The sequence below is a fragment of the Lissotriton helveticus genome, chromosome 12 (genome assembly GCF_964261635.1).
Source record: "Lissotriton helveticus chromosome 12, aLisHel1.1, whole genome shotgun sequence".
Taxonomy (NCBI): Eukaryota; Metazoa; Chordata; class Amphibia; order Caudata; family Salamandridae; genus Lissotriton; species Lissotriton helveticus.
Genome location: NC_136073.1, coordinates 682,750,960 through 682,768,463, shown reverse-complemented (window position 1 = coordinate 682,768,463; position 17,504 = coordinate 682,750,960). Strand labels below are relative to the sequence as shown.

The 17,504-nt window shown below is 44.6% G+C and overlaps 1 protein-coding gene across 1 annotated transcript in view; it reads left to right on the top strand.

Annotated features, from left to right (window-relative positions):
- The window catches only part of AARS1 (alanyl-tRNA synthetase 1), a 373,026-nt gene that overhangs the window by 60,345 nt on the left and 295,177 nt on the right, over positions 1-17,504 (top strand). The window contains exons 3-6 of the mRNA XM_078670073.1: positions 5,354-5,542; positions 6,219-6,364; positions 8,850-9,041; positions 16,724-16,868. Of these exons, the coding sequence (XP_078526199.1) occupies positions 5,354-5,542; positions 6,219-6,364; positions 8,850-9,041; positions 16,724-16,868 (672 nt within the window). The remainder of the gene's footprint in view (positions 1-5,353; positions 5,543-6,218; positions 6,365-8,849; positions 9,042-16,723; positions 16,869-17,504) is intronic.

Below are 17,504 nucleotides of genomic sequence, written 5' to 3'. Positions count from 1 at the left end.
GTGGTGGACGCGGCACCTCTTCGACTTTTCGCGGAGGAAGCGCTCAATATCGCTCCTACCACCAGGGTAATCAACGTTACTCCTCCAACCAACAGCAGTCCACCCGACAGCAGTCTTCGAAATCCTACAGGGGCAAGTCTTCATATAGAGGATCCACTCCCAAACGACAATGACTTGTTTCTCCCCCCCACGTGTTGGAGGTCAAATCTCCCTGTTCTCTTCTCAGTGGTCCTCCATCACCTCGGACCGCTGGGTTCTGGACATTGTAGCGAAGGGCCACGCTCTAGAGTTCGTCAAGATTCCTCCTCCCACTCCACCGTCTGGCCCGCTTCCTCCCCACCTCAAGGAGCTTTTCCATCAAGTTAGTCTTCTAATCCAAAAAGTGCCGTCAAAGTGGTTCCCAAGTCTCAAAGGGAAAAGGGATTCTATTCCCGTTTTTTCCTAATACTCAAGAAGACAGGAGACTGGCGACCGATCCTGGATTTGCGAGCACTCAACCGGTATCTCAAGAGCCAATCCTTCCGCATGCTTACACTCGTAGAGATCTTGCGTCTTCTCTCCATGGGCAACTTCATGACCACCATCGACCTCCAGAATGCTTACTTCCATGTTCCAATTCTTCCACGGCATCGGAAGTACTTACGCTTCCGGCTGGGACGGAGAGACTTCCAGTTCAAGGTGTTGCCTTTCGGCCTCCGATCCGCCCCTCTTGTCTTCAGGAAAGTCTTGGCTCCAGTGGTGGCTTACCTGCGTCTCCAGGGCGTCAAAATATTTCCATACCTGGACGACTGCCTCCTCAAATCAGTCTCGCAACCAGCTGCTTCAAGGCACTCGCCTTTGTCAGGACGTGTTTAGCTCCCTCTGCCTTTCAATCAATGCTGAAAAGTCCCAGGTCGACCCAGCTCCCTGCAGGAACTTTCTGGGAGCCACTTTAGACACGATGCTTGCCAAGGCATTTGTGTCACAAGAGCGTCAACAAAAGATCCTCCGCTTGGTGTCTCTGATTCAGGCAAAACGGCAGTTTCAGTCCGGATCTTAGACATTTCTGGGGATGGCATCGTCTTGCATTGCGCTGATTTCGAATTGCAGGCTGCGGACTCGCCCCATTCAAGAGGAATTGGATGTACAGTGGCGTCAGGTCACCGGTTCTTTCAACGACCTAGTCAGTGTCACCGCTCGCATGAGAGCAGCTCTCCAGTGGTGGGCGCAGCCATCCAACCTTGCAACAGGGACTTCTTTCCTCTCCACCACTCTAGAACTCACTCTAACAACGGACGCCTCCTTAGAAGGTTGGGGTGCTCACCTTCAAGGCCTCTACATCAAAGGCAAATGGACTCTGCGTCAACGTTCTTGGCACATCAACAGGCTGGAGTTGATGGCCATTTTTCTGGCACTCAAGTCATTCCATCCTGTGATTCAAGGGGAGTCGGTGCTCATTCAGACGGACAATACCACGAGTATGCACTATGTCAACAAGCAGGGCGGAACCAGGTCTCCACTCTTGTCTCGGCTGGCTCAGTCGATCTGGGATTGGGCAATCCGACACAGTTACTCTGACTGCAGTACATCTACCAGGCATCTCCAACATCCTAGCGGATTCCCTCAGCAGATCCACGTCGTCGACCCACGAGTGGGAGTTACATCAACCAACTCTCAACCTCGTTTTTCAACGGTGGGGTCGTCCGTCTCTGGATCTCTTTGCCACCCCGGCAACCGGAAATGCCCATCTTACGCAAGTTGGCATCCCCACCACGGGTCGTGCGGGAATGCCCTTTTGATGAATTGGTGCGATCTATTCGCCTACGCTTTTCCTCCGATTCCGCTAGTGCCTCGTGTGGTGTGGTAGATGCGGAGACAGCCGTGCCACATTCTCCTGATCGCCCCCAGATGGCCCCGACAGGCGTGGTTTTCTGAGCTGCTTCTTCTGTCCAGTGCAAGCCCATCCTCCTCCATCTTCGAGCGGATTCACGATGGACACGGGTCAGATTTGCCATCCGGACCCCTCCTCTCTGCAATTGTCGGCCTGGAACCTGAGCTCCTTGAATTTGCCCATTTGTATATTTCGCCGGAATGCAGAGACATTCTCGCTCAGGCCAGAGCTCCGTCTACCATTAAGACCTACAAGCTCAAATGGAAGAGGTTCTGTTATTGGTGCGCGGCTGCTAATATCCATTCTCTTCATTCCACTCCGAAACAGCTGCTTCTGTTCTTTTTGCAACTGGCCCAATCAGGGCTTTCCCATTCTACTTTGAGAGTTTTCTTGGCGGCAATCTCTCGTTTCCGGCAGGATGGCTCCTCCTCACTCTGCTCTTCCAGTGTTATTAGTCCGTTTTTCTAAGGACTGTTTCGGAAGTTCCCACCTATTCGGCATCCTCCTCCTACTTGGCACCTCAATGTCATCTTGGCCCAACTGATGAAGGCGCCATTCGAGCCTATCCACAGGGCGGACTTAAAGTTTCTGACCTGGAAGGTAGCCCTTCTCCTTGCTCTGACATCATCACGTCGTGTGAGTGATCTGCATGCTTTCACTATTAAACCTCCTTTTCTCCAATTCAAATCTGATTGTGTAGTGCTTCGTACCAACCCCACCTTTTTACCTAAGATGCCTACGGATTTCGATCTTAATTAACCTGTTTTCTTAAAAACCTTCTTTGCCGATCCTCCGTCTCCGGCAGAGCAACGACTCTTTGGACCTTAAAAGATGCCTTAAATTTTACATCAACAGGACAGCCCCCTTTCGCAGTTCCGATCAACTGTTCATGGTCTATTGACGTATGCGTAAGGGGCGTCCTGTTACCAAGCCAACTATTGCACATTGGATTTCTTCAGCCATTGTCTTCTGCCATCGGAAAGCCGGCAAGCCTCTACAATCTTCGGTGAGGGCTCATTCCACCAGGGCGATGTCATCCTCTACTGCCCTGTTTGCTGGTGTGCCGCTTCATCAGATCTGCAGAGAAGCCACGTGGTCAAACAGGCACACGTTCACAAAACACTACTGCCTGGATGCCATCAACGAGGCGGATACCGCAGGGGGACAGGCAGTGCTTCGCCATCTTTTTAACTAAGGTGAGCCTCTGTCTTCCCTCCTCTATTTTGGTTTTATATGATTTCTATCAGTACTTGCATGACTGCATTATTGTCTCATTGCCTTTCTTCCATGCTGTTGCATGGCAATTCGAGCCTCTGCGGCTATTACTGCGCTCTATTCTAATCAAGCATGTGAATCTATGAAAGACACCCTAATACTGGAGAAGAACAATTGTTACTTACCTGTAAACAGGTGGTTCTCCAGTATTGGTGTCTTTCATAGATTCACATGCGACCCACCCACCTCCCCTCACAGACTCACTTCTCCTCATAGACTCTTTTGTCACTCTTGTGCTACGAAAATCTGAGGGACTGAGCTCTGAGGAGAAGGTTCTGGAGGGGTGCTGGTGCCTGATTGGCTGTAGTTTGGACTAACATAATGACAGGAATATGTTACAAGTGTTTTCTCTCTCTACCATGTATTCCTATGTAGGAATGGTGTTTGGGTATTTACTATTTTTTTCTAGTGTATATTTTGTGTTATGTATTTACATACATATGTTATTAGTATGTTATTGCTATTTTACTTACCGTGGGACTCCCACTTCGACGACGGGGAATATTCAAGCATGTAAATCTATGAAAGACACCAATACTGGAGAACCACCTGTTTACAGGTAAGTAACAATTGTTCATCTCTTGCAAAGTGCTCAGCATTGGCCTTCCATCCTACCTAAAAGATAAACTCTAAATTAGAACGGTAAGAAAAACGCTTGGATCAGAAACCTTCAAATTCTAGAAATCATGACAGCCAGAGTAAGCAAAACATAAAACAAGCTTTCTCCTATCTTACTCATAGGTGGTGAAACATAGTTCCAGGTAAGACTTAGCCTTGATCTTCATGCACTCAAACAAGATGTAGCTTGGTGCCCACAGATGCGAACTTTGAAACCTGGGGAACCAGGTTCGAAACCTGGCCTCAACAGTTGGCTCAACATTGTGTAAATTTCGGAAAGTTACTTAATCTCCCTGTGCCAAGGAAAAAAGTGTAACACCCCCGATGAGATATACTTACTCTTGCTTCCTAGCTATGTTTACGCTATATAAATACCACCAACGCACATATATATATATATATATATATATATATATATATATATATATATATATATATATATATATATATATATCTCATCTCCAATCCCAAATTCACACATGAAAAAGGGGCACGCACACGAAGATTCACAAATTGGCTGTTTTAATGAAGCATGATGTCTCCAGACCTTGCAAAAGTTCACTGAGACGCGTTTCGGCTGCACTCACCCTTTCTCAATCAGTAAATTAACATAATTACCTACTGTTTAAAAACCCCACACATCATGAACATAGAAAAGGTACTGCTTTCAAAATACGAAAACTTTAGCAAGCAGGTATGTTTAAACACATGTAATACAACCGAGCGCGCTTAACCTATTCTGGCACTGTGCAAACACTTTGTGAAATTCCGTGACGGAAGTGATCCATGTCACAACACTTGCACTGCTAGTGCTGCACGTTGTCAACAACATTAAACCTGCCAACATTGATTATGCTATTGAAATAGTTGTATAATCATTTGAAAGACCTCTTTTAAAGTGTGTCAAATCGGGGCATTTAAAACAAGAATTTCACAATTGTTCAAAGGAAATTATAAATGGATAACTCCGTGTCATTCATAAGTGACAGGTTCAAGGTCTTGTAGGCCGCCCTACAAGACCTTGAACCTGTCACTCACAAATGATTTAAGGAATTGTATGTACTATACATGATCCCCAAAAACTGATTTTTTTCATTTCAGGTCAAAATGTAAATATGAATGACACTGAGTTATCCATTTATAATTTGCTTTGAACAATTGTGAAATTCTTAATGACAATGACGTTTTCCCAAATTTAAAGCATCATTCTGTCTGTCATAGGTGAGCTGTTATAATGAACTACATGTCCCAGAATTCATGGGTATGTGAAAAAACAGGAAATAGTATAAACAGTTGCAAGAAAGTAGTGCCACCTACCGTGAGCAAGGCCGCAAGGATGAAACGCGTTGGTGTGATTCAAGTTTATTCTCCTTACTATGTGTTTGTGACCCGTCCTCTTTAGGGGGATCTAGATGGACTGATTTAGCGAATGCCTGCTAAATACAAGTGACCGTTTAGTCACAGGGATGTGGGAAAGTGCAACAGAAGAGGTTGGGTACTGCTGTTCTAAAATAGGTTTATCCCAGCAAAGAAAAGTGCTGAATAAAAAGTTTGCTCTTCTTATCTCTAATTTTTTTGTATCTTTTTCAGTTCAAGCCAATCTTCCTGAACACCATCGACCCCTCGCACCCAATGGCCAAGTTGAACCGAGCAGCCAATACTCAGAAGTGCATCCGTGCAGGAGGCAAGCACAATGACCTGGACGATGTTGGCAAGGACGTCTACCATCACACCTTCTTTGAAATGCTGGGCTCTTGGTCATTTGGAGACTATTTCAAGGTGAGCCTGTGAGGTGGCACTCTGTACCAGAAGGGATGAATTTGTTGATATTGGTTGCTCCTGGGTTTGTTATAGGTGCAGTACATTGTTGTTGGCATTGCATGTTTTTATATTTGTGATGGAGCTGCTGTCCCTTGGCCTCAGTTTTGGTGCTTAACACTTTTTGTCCTGGCCTCATTTATAGATCTGTATGTAGTGAGCCGTGATGTTTCTGTTTGACTCACTGCTGGTTGGTTATTTGCACTGTTCACTGCATGTTCAGAGCCTTGAGCTAAATCAGGAGGGTGTAGCAAAGGTCCAAAAGGTCCCCATCTGTGCTAGATTTCCAGGATATCCACCTAAAACAAATATTGATTCTGGATAAAACTCTTTTACACTTACAATTACCCTGAAAATTTATGCATGGCTACGATCCTCCTGGACCTATGTTGGACAACGTTGTGTTAGATGGTGATACTGCATAATGGTATCCCTAATACTTAATGTTGGCACTGTATACTGTTACCGCAGGGTTCTTTCTACATTGGCACTACTTGGTACTATGACATTTTTTATTGTTCTGTGTCGGTGGGAACCTGCAGAAGTTTATAGTTTCGACAGCAGAAACATTGCTGTGATTGAAAGACATAAAAAAATACGCGTTTTGAAAAATTCGTTAAAAATTTGATTTGTGCAGGAACTTGCCTGTAAGCTGGCCCTGGACTTGCTGACTAAGGAGTTTGGAATCGACATTGACCGTCTGTATGTCACCTACTTTGGAGGGAATGAGGCAGCAGGTCTGGAGCCGGACCTTGAGTGCAAACAGATCTGGCTCAATTTGGGGTAAGGCTGTATTTCTTGTTCATTTGTTTATTGCTACCAACACAGTATAGGGGTTGCTGTTCTTGGATAACCCACTGGATTAAATGCAGTGCAATGCCATGAAGCTCAAGGTTACATAATTCTTGGTGTGTGTGGCTAGAACACAGTCACAGCAGTATTTCAGAGGTATATTCATTTAGTTATTTTTTTGGGGAGCTGTTAATGGACATATAGAAACCAAGTTTTCGCAAGATGGCACTTGAGATTCTCTCCTAATCAAGTATCATCTCCTACCTTAGTTCTCACCACTCTCATGAAATAGTCCTTTTCTGAAAGAAGGTTTTAGAATGAAAAATATAATCCTCCGTTGGATCCATCGGCACTCTTCAAGATTGCTCCACATCAGATATGTAGCTGGCGGATGTCCCCTCATAACTTCAAACCTATCTGTAAACTACTGATCTCTTCAGTTCATTCCAAACAGCAGGAGGACAAAAGCACCACCCAATTAGAAATCTTTAATTATGTACTAGCCCTAAGCGATACATGCGACTCCCTAGTCCTGGTCCTCTTCTGCCTATTTGAAGACTTTGAATGGCTGTACCCATAAGCAAGCAGTCCTATTAAAACACCATCTAAAATAACTGATAAATCAAAGCTTGGATGTGCTCCTCAACTGAGCTTTTTTGTGTTAGCAAGAACTTGAGTAACATTGAATAGGAACATCTACGGTACAATTTCATTGTCAGTTACACAGCTTTACAACTTCACAGTGCAATACCGCTTATTGACACAGAACAATCTGACTTATTGGCTGATAGCAAGCTAGTGTGCTATAAGGTATCCTTCAGCTTATTCTTAACTGAAAGTTTCCCACTTTAACTTTAATTTATACAGTCATATGTGTGCTTGAGGTGAATCAAATCAAGTGTAGGTGCTACTAATATCTTCCTGATCATCATCATCACCAGCTATCTAATCAAAAGCATTTCCATAGCATTGGTGTCTTAGCCTGTGCGAAGAAACCTCATACACCTTCTTTAAACCAACAACATTTGTGTCACCAATCATAACCTGCACAAAATACTCAAATGGCTGTCTCGTTATTCAGTGCATTTCAATTTCTTGAGCAGCCCAAATGAACCAGAGTATACATTTAATTGGGAATGTAAATTCACCACAGTCTTCCTCACCAGCAAACCAGACTACAACAGCATGATCGAGATCTGCCATGAAAACCCTTGGTTATGCAATTGAAGCGGCTACAGAAACAACCATGCATGCTCACACAAACAAAAATCATTTAAAACAACTTTTACTCGTACGTTGTCAATTTATTTTGGCACTTCAGTATACATACCTTATTTCACCAAGAATTTTGGAGGAAACAGCAAGTACATTCATCACCCAAAACCACTATTCACTTTTCTGATGCCCTTCAAACATCTTGTGCAAGTTAACTCTTGGTCTATTGCATCCTCATCTGCTATCCCCAGACTTTGAGCATCACTCAATGTTTTCCCATAAACAAGAAAAAGTAGGCCTGTGTTTTTCAGCAAGCATTTTCAATAACACCATGCGATGTGTCTCTTAAGCACCCTGGGGCCTTGAAACACATTTGTTTACTTTACTACTACAAATTACATTTTGTTTCGCAAGTAAGCAAACTGCCATAGAATTTCTATGATAACTACTACAGGCATCAAAGGCCACTGAGTGTTACCAAGTGCTGTGATGTCAACAAAGGTTTTGTTCAGAAATCGCTACCGATTATTGTTACTTACAATTCCTGGTAACGGCTTTGCAATCAACTTGCTTTACCCAATGTGACAGTCCGTCTTTTAGAATTAACTAGCTTTCAGGCAGTTTTTTCCATCTCAGTGACTCTATGACCATCTGTTTTGAGTTCACCTTTCGGAAGTCGAGGTAGAGAACAAAAGTGAGGACAGCAAAAACCGGGTGCAGCCGCCTAGAAGTGCACTGTGGGTTCGGATGAGGGAGAGGCGAGAAGCACAAAGTGACATTGACTTAGGTGGCCACCTTAAGGCTGCCGCCCTACCTCCACAGACAGCTGCATGTTGCCCCTGAGCATACACTGTAAGGGCCTGTTGGGGCCACGGATTCGGAGAAGTCAAAGTACCAGCAATTGAGACTGATGCTTGCCAGGGCCTGAGAGACTTGCATTCCATCACTGGTCCATTGGAAAGTAAAATAGAGAAGTCTGTTACTGTGGTGCTCTTTCCACGCTGCCATAGGTGCAGCTGTGGTTGTTGTGACAGTCTTCACAAGGGTTTCTCATGTACATGGAGGAGCTACTCCTGGACCAACTAGAGAGCCATGCTTAGCGCCCATAGCTACAATAACCATGAAGCGAGATGGGTAAACCAAGCTGCAATGTGACCAGATACTTTGGACTGTCCATGCAAGTCCTTCTGACCCAAATTTTGAAGACCATTGAGATGTCACCTGTACTCCTTTTTATAACCATGCAAATCTCCCTTGACAGGTTACCTGAAAGCAGAATCCTCCCTGGAAGCATGAAGGATAATTTCTGGGAAATGGGTGACACCGGTCCTTGTGGGCCCTGCAGTGAGATGCACTTTGACCGGATTGGGGGTAGGGACGCCGCACACCTTGTCAACATGGATGACCCCAATGTGCTTGAAATTTGGAACCTGGTGTTCATTCAGTACAACAGGTGAGCTGGAACCTATATTCCATTAGAGAGGTGGGGTTCGCTTCTAATTGTGTTTCTCTATTTGTGTTGCCCGTTGTCTGGTCATTTGGTGGCCTGTGCATGTGTAGGGTATGTCTGCTTGTTTTGGAACAAAGGTAACTGCCTCAAGATGAAGTCCATGCTGATTTTTTAACTGTTTTGTATGGGCATGCAGAAATTCTCTGATTAGTTGTTTGTGATCTTGCTCCTGCAGCTTTTCCACTTGGTTCCTGCCAGTGTTTTCACTGGCTCATCTAGGCACTGTTTCATACAACCTCAAACCCCTGTCACCTCTTCTCTTATCCATGAAATTTGCAAAGGGGTGATAAGGTGTAAAAGAGGCTTGGACATGCTTACTTTGTCTTGCATTTATTCATGTTGAGCTAATTAAAAGCTTCTGTATTTCGACGTGGGAATATGAATTTCAAATGTAATGGAAAGGCTGTCAATGAACAACATTTCTCGTGCTGCAGTTGGAAAAAACAATATTAAGAATTTAAATTGCTATGTATGTTTAATGAAAACTTTGCTCTGATTTCCAGGTGAAAATGTTATGCCTTTAAAGTATGTTTGCATTTTCAAGCCTCTGCACCGTAAAAATGTCAGTTCTCTGTGTATCTAGTATGTCTTAAGGGCTAAACCTGGGATAGCAAAATCTGTTGCCAACTGCACAGCAGGGGAGATGACGTAGATCAAATTAGACATTATTGAATAAAAGCTGTTCACGCCAAAGATGAGTCCTTTTTTCCAACATCATAGGGATTCTAAAGGTACCCAGAGTTTGTGGATTTCCCTGGAGGGGACTGAGAAGTTAGCCAAAATATAGCAGAATGTTTTTTTGTTTTGGAAAACTTGGAAATAATTTCTGCAGAAGAAAGTGTCTGTTTGTTTTCCTGCAAATTGCATCAACAAAAGGTTTGCAGTGCCAAAATCTGAATCTTCTCAGCTTTAAGGAACAGGCAGACTTGATTACAAAAACAATCTTTTACCAGTTTTGGCATTTTACCGGGAGATAGCCCAATTTTCCTATTTTTTGGGCTTTTAGCCTCCTTCCAGTTTGTGGTGTAAACGGGTGTGGAACCCATGGTGGGTCCCGAAAAGCTATGCATTTCTAGAAACTAGACAAAATTCGGGACTCAACAAGGTGCTATTTGTGTAGATACTTCTAGGTTTTCATAAAGAAAGTTATAGTTTAAATTATAAAAATTGAATTTGAGTTGAAATAAACAGCGGTTTGTCACGTTTTAATTGTAACTTCTTACTATGGCAGATTTTCAAAAGCAGTTTACAGTTGTGTCTGCTGGACCCCTATTGTTGCGGGATATATAGGCTTTGTAGCTTCTCTTAAGACTCCAAGGTACCCAGAGCCAACAACTAAGCCGCACCTTGCAATGATTTTTCATTGTGTACCGACTATACAGCAATTCATATTGAAAATTATAAAGCATGGAAAAATGGTATGAAGGAAAACTCTGTATTTATGAAATGTACACCAGATGATGAGTTTAGTAGTAGTGGTTGTTTGCACAGCTCTAAATTTATGGGCGCCCATACTGGCATGTGCTTCAGAGGGCATTTTGTTAAATGTCTTTGTTGATTGCTTACATTTGAAAGGCACAAAGCTAGATATATTAATTTGGTAATAACAAATGTTCTACTATTCTGTGTCTCCCGATACAAATGGTACCCCGCTTGTGTGGCTGGACCTTACGCCTGCGACACAAAACACCCCAAAATGCGACCTAGGAGACCTCCTATTTCACCCAGCAGAAGCCATAGATTTTTAGGTCTCGCCTGAGCCAGCGCACATGCGTTGCTCTGCGAGGCTTTTAGAAAGGGCTTTTAAATGCTAAACACATGCTTGAGCATGTGCTTTTTTTTAATCACCTGCAATTGGCCTTTGTATGCGTCTTTCTAAGAAAGACAGCATGCAATCGGTCCAAGGCGGGTGCATGTCCCGCCTTCTTTGTCCCCTGGCCTAGGGTGCTCAGGAGCGAGCAGCAGCGCCATCTGTTTCCAAAGATCGCGACTGTGAGACAGATGGCGGTCACGCTGGCCCTGGCATGTTTTTAGTGTTTTGCATGCAACACGAGTGTGCAGGTTTACAAACCGCCACATCCGCACAAGCCGCTGTTGCCAGGTCGAGCCTGCCATCAGGCCACGCTCAGGTTGTGTCAAATGCCTCTGTCCCCATGAGCAATCCGAATGGAGCCCGGAGCAAGAGGTGCGAAGGATGCCGTAGACGCACTGCCCGTGGGCAGACCTTTTAGTGTGAACCCCTTTCTTTCTGAAGAGGGGACTTCGGCGATGTACAGTGAGCCCGGAACCCATGCCTCTACCCTGCTAACGTAACCGGGGTTAGCGACTGCTGGGGCAGTGCTAGAATGTGTGACAGGTTTCCTGGACCGCTCACTCTGAGATGTGAGACCGTGACAGCGCAGTTCACTCTGAAGGGAAGGGAGAGAGCTGGCAGTGCTGGAATATTAGACAGGGTCCCTGCACTGCTCACGCTGATGGAAAGTCATGAGCACTGGGCAGTGGTGAGCACCGGGCAGTGCTGGAATGTGAGCCAGTATTCCCGCACCGCTCACTTCACCGCCTGCACTTTCCACTCTGTCCGGACCCTAAATCTGCAGGAAAGCCCAAACTCATGGTTTAGCCACAGTAACACCGTTGCGTGAACGCGACCGGCAGTTCTGGTACAGCGCCTGATGCCTTCCAGTGAGTCTTGCAGCACTTTACAAATACTCCTGCAACTCGAGGCAGTAACTTGTACAGACAAAGTTCGGACTGCCCTGAGCAGAGATTAGAGTTTGGGGCGGAGTAATGCCTGAGCCCTCATGAGTACACCACATTCCTATACATAAGGAGAATGCCCCCCTCCTCACCCTGTAAAATGCACGGTAGTTGCTAATGGGGTCCCCGTTCTGCAGGTCACGCCCTTTTAAAACACCACCTTTATCAGCAAGAGTCTGACATGTGACAGCAGCACAATAATGATGATTGCTAGGGGCTTTGAGTGCCGCACTGGAGGAGCACACTCTGCAAACATGTGTTTTAAGATATATTCAATACACATTGAATTAAAACACAGTACAGCGCCCTGAGGTACAATTCCACTATAGCATCTCTGCTTCTGGGTTCCCCACTACTAATAGTAAGCTGCTTGACATGCAGGTGTTGTAAAAGATATAAAACCCCAACAGCACGACAGGGCAGAACCCTGAGTCTCGGCTGAGAACGTGTGTTCCCGTCTGTGGCGGGAGTCCCAACTACTGCGACCCGGTAGGTTAGTGTGCCCTAAACAACTCCAGTTCCAGCAGGGCTGAGAATACTCACATCGCCCTTTGTTTCGGTGTGATGGCTCAGAAGGTCAATGCACCTGCTACAGAGAGCATGAAAGAGCGGCAGATAGAGAAGTGACGCATACCAGACAACCCTGTTTCACATGGGCCGGGTAAGGATACATGCGGTACAAACGTCATTCTGGACCTGAAAAACACACCAGTGACGGCGGCCCGCAGTCACATTTGCAGAGTGTTACAAACTAGGAGCTGGGAGGGATGGTGAACCACTACCCAGACCCGAAAGGTGGAGAGCTCCTTTCAGAAAAGAAGAGGGGGAGTAAGTAAGAAAGTGAAAATGCATTAACCGTTAGATTAATTAAAACCAATACTGTAAAATGAGCATAAATTATCATCGTCCCTGCCCCGTCCCTACAAATCTCAAAGCAACTTAGTCCCACACTTCATGTATCTTCTCGACTTATTGTTAATTTGCACTGCAGAAAAAATAGCATCTGGGTGTTTTATATTCTGCGTCATTTCATTAAAATATCCCGGTATCTATTTTCTTAAAAACCATATGATGAAATATGGAAGACTGGAAATAATATATTTTTGTAGTTAGAAATAGCGATACTGTCCACCTGCCTGAGTCAGGGGTCTGCTTCTCAGTTGCTTAATATGCTAAAGTGCATAGTGCAGTTTTAAAGTGCGATGTGCTATCTCCTCAGGCTAGATACTATACATTGTCTGTCGGCCAGTGCTCACCAGTAAGATTATTGATTCACAATCCGATCTGATGTTCCTATGCTACTGATGGATGGCCCTTACTGTGTACTTCTTCTGCTCATAATGGAAAAATGTACTGCCGCCACCGAAGAGTAGTGAAAAGAACATTGTGCTGATTGAAATTACGCATCTTACACTCTCGCTGACTTGAATCCCGCGGCTCAATGTGAAGCTCAGGTTAAGAAGTGCCAAGCTGTTTTTATTAGATCTCACATGTTCTAATTAAACTACTGTTTTCCAATCTCCACTCCCCCGTTATTTCTGTCCACCTCCCCGATAACAAAAAAATGGATAACAAACAAGCATGAGAACAGGCAGGAAGAAGTTGCCAGCAGTGCAAGTACAAAAAAAAGTAGACAACATTTTTTATGTTAAAATCTTTTTTTAATCAGGGTTTTCAGTTGCATATAATGTCGTCTTCGTTTGTATAAAGGTAACAAAAATGCTTAACACTTTTTATTATAACTTTTCAACATAATGCACAGCAGCCACAATGCTCTACAACATAGCCAAAAGTTCTGGCTAAACACATAAGGTCCCAAAGGCAAGACCTATTGGCTATGCCAACGCTTGTTTTATAAGCTGGTCAGCTGGCACCTAGGGAACCCAGGACATCTATGAAAACTAGACACCTGTGGTGTGACTTGTGTGGCTCTCACCATGTTTGTATACCCAGAACCCCTTACAAATCTCTTGTTTGCTTAAAAAACACATGTTCGAGGCATATGAGCTGTAGATCATATGCTTTTGCAAAGATCACCATCTGGTGTTGGGTCCATATGCTTGCACTTTGTTTTTGTTCAAAGAAGTCTTGCAGTCACGAGGTAGGTGACTCCTCCTTTCGGTGATAGTGTGTATGGTCATCGACTCCATCCTTAGATTGTTTTTTTACGCCATCAGGTTCGGATGGGTATTGCTGCGCTACGGTTCGGTACCGTTTGCAGACCCCTATTCGCAATCCACTACCCTAGACTGTGTTATCTATCGCGGTTCCTCATTCGACGCGCGTCGTCTCACTTCGAAAAACTTTCCATCGGAAAACTCGAGGCAGGCCATCTGGCCTACCCGTGCCGACGCGCTAGCAGTCGATAGAACGATTCCATTAAAGCTGTGTCCCGGGTGTCGTGCTAAATTTCCAAGCACCGACTTGCTCGAAGGTTGCAACTGCTGCTTGTCCCCGGAACACGACGAGAAGGACTGCGACGAGTGTCGATCATTCTGATTGAAAAAAGACACTTTGTGATTGTCGGGCTCGGTGCCACAAAATGCAACATCAGAGCGTCTCTATTCCGGACATCTTCGGAGAAGATTCCGGTATCCAATATCCAGCTCAAGAGACCGAGGAAGAAGAGCAGATCGGGTCAGCATACCGTGAGTACACATCCTCCTGTGCCCACTCCACATAAGGCAAAGGCTCCACTCCCTCCTTCGCCCTCGGGTTCAGGTCGGGACTGACTAAACGTTTCTGATGCCCTGCCTTCCGGTCCGGCTCCGAAACAAAAAGAGAAGCCTTCTGGCTCTGGCTCGAGCCAGCCCCGATCCAATGCCGAACAGACACCTTCGACAACAAAACATATGATACCTTCGGGATGAAGATTCCACCTTCGAATCTGAAAGGCTTAGAGCAAAAATCCTCCAAGGCCAAAGACTTGGAACCGAGCCATTCCAAAGCTAAAGACTCTGAGTAGAAATCCTCTATGGTCAAAGACGCTGAGTAGAAATCCTCCAAGGTCAAAGACGCTGAGTAGAAATCCTCCAAGGTCAAAGACGCTGAGTAGAAATCCTCCAAGGTCAAAGGCGCTGAGTAGAAATCCTCCAAGGTCAAAGACGCTGAGTAGAAATCCTCCAAGGTCAAAGACGCTGAGTAGAAATCCTTCAAGGCCAGAGACTCTGAGCTGAAATCCTTCAAGGCCAGAGACTCTGAGCTGAAATCCTTCAAGGCCAGAGACTCTGAGCTGAAATCCTTCAAGGCCAGAGACTCTGAGCTGAAATCCTTCAAGGCCAGAGACTCTGAGCTGAAATCCTTCAAGGCCAGAGACTCTGAGCTGAAATCCTTCAAGGCCAGAGACTCTGAGCCGAAATCCTTCAAGGCCAGAGACTCTGAGCCGAAATCCTTCAAGGCCAGAGACTCTGAGCCGAAATCCTTCAAGGCCAGAGACTCTGAGCCGAAATCCTTCAAGGCCAGAGACTCTGAGCCGAAATCCTTCAAGGCCAGAGACTCTGAGCCGAAATCCTTCAAGGCCAGAGACTCTGAGCCGAAATCCTTCAAGGCCAGAGACTCTCCTATTTCTAATATATTCTGAAATATTTGCACAATTTATTTACAGAAATTTAAATTTAATTGTGCTAGAATAAAGCCTTCCCTTTCGCACCCCCAGATTGTCGGATAAGTCCTCATACTTTGTAGTCTGAGAAAAAAAAGTAAACCCCAAGCTCACTTGGAAGACAAAGCCTGACATTTGACCTCTGTCGTGCACAGCAAATGTGAAAAGACAAGATCAAAACTTAAAGGTCTGCTTACAGAAAGCAAGCACTCGTGCAATACAGTAATCGGGCTGTGCTCCACAGGAGGGACAAAGACATGGACAGCATAAAATAAATAAAGGCAGCAAATAGAATGCAAGCAAATGTGAGTTACAATCCACAAAGCCCAATGGTTAGAAATGGGCTGCATGCGTTCTTAGGTCAGCTTTGAGAATGTCTCCAAGAGTCTTTAGCTACCAGACAGCTGTGCTGTCTGGTAGGCTTAGATCTAAAAAGGATCTCTAATTTTGTGGATCTTATACATAAATAACTATGAAAGTGCAAGATTGTGCCAGTATCACTTTGCAGACAATTTCGGACAATAACTCGCTTTATTTAGAGCAACCTAATTTGGGTTCCTGTAAAAAGGGTGGATTTTGTAGGTGGAGAGCTTAACATTCCCTTCTGAAACCCTAGCAGCTTCTTGGCTTACAGAATATAAGCCTCACAGGCTAATCCCTATTATCAAAGGGAATTTGTATTGATGATTTCAAAGAGTCTTCAGGATCATGTGTCCAGTCAGTGGATCTGAATCTGTGTGCGTATACTTCACATCTCCTTTTATTTTTCAAGACCCCAAAGACATTTTTCCCCACATTTGACTTGAACTATGTTTTGGTCGAGTAAAACTTGTTTGAGAGCACACTTTCATAATGTATTCATTCATTTACAATAATTCCCAAATGACCTTCACATCAGTGGACTGTTCACTTAATAAGTAATTATTCTTGTAGGTTATTTCAGTTAACTTTATGTAGAAACTTCAAATGTATCAAGTTTCTTGAATAAGATCACTGTGGAACTTTTAATCTTTGATATCTTCCAGTATTATCCATCCAATTTGTATGACATTTCATCTGACATACCTCCATGTTGTGCTTAAATATTCAATTACCTAGGTTTTAGCCAAATTCTTACACCCCGAGGCTGCAGGTCCACAAATATCAAGTTCCCAAGCAAATTGAAACTCTGGAATATGCGCCTGGGGGACAGTGAATGAAATGTCGGTTGTGCTTTAGGAAAGCAGTTGTCAAAGACCTTGATGAACTGTTTTTATCTCCTTTCTAGGGAGTCTGATGGTACCCTAAAGCCTTTACCCAAGAAGAGCATTGATACGGGGATGGGCCTAGAGCGGCTGGTCTCTGTCTTGCAGACCAAGATGTCCAACTATGACACAGACCTTTTCATCCCTTATTTTGAAGCCATTCAAAAGGTGAGGTTATGCTGTCTTATCCTCTGTTGCAGTAAGTAATTCTAAATGTCAGCCTTACATCCTAATGACCGCTTTGTTGCAGCATATGGCCAGAATTCTTTGAATAAGTGGACTGACATGGATTGCAAGGGCATTAGAGACTTAATAGTAATGTTAACATTCGTAGCATGTGTTGGCTGCAAATACACATGCTATGCACACTCGTGCCATCTAGTGTTGGGTTCGAACTCTACAACTTGGTTTTCTCATATTTAGTCTTTTTTATTGCTGAAGTGACATAGTCTCCTCCTCTACGAGAGAATGCACATGTTCAGCAGCTCCATTTTTGGATTGATTTTTATCACCATTTGGTTTGTACGGATTGCGCCGGAGTTCCATGCCTCTTCGTTGCCTTCGCGGCCCGCAGACACCTACCTGGTTCATAGCGTCTTAAACTCGACAAATTCAACTTCTCCTTGTCATCGCTAGACGGCAGATTCGGGTTTGAGCGACCCTTCCATTCCAGTCAGCTTCAACACCAGAGCCCTATCTAGAATCCGCTGAGAATGTTCGGCTCCGGGTGATGAACGGTAAAGAAGAGACTTTTCTGGACATGCCCTCAATGCGGAGCACAATACCCCCTACTCAGACCAGCAT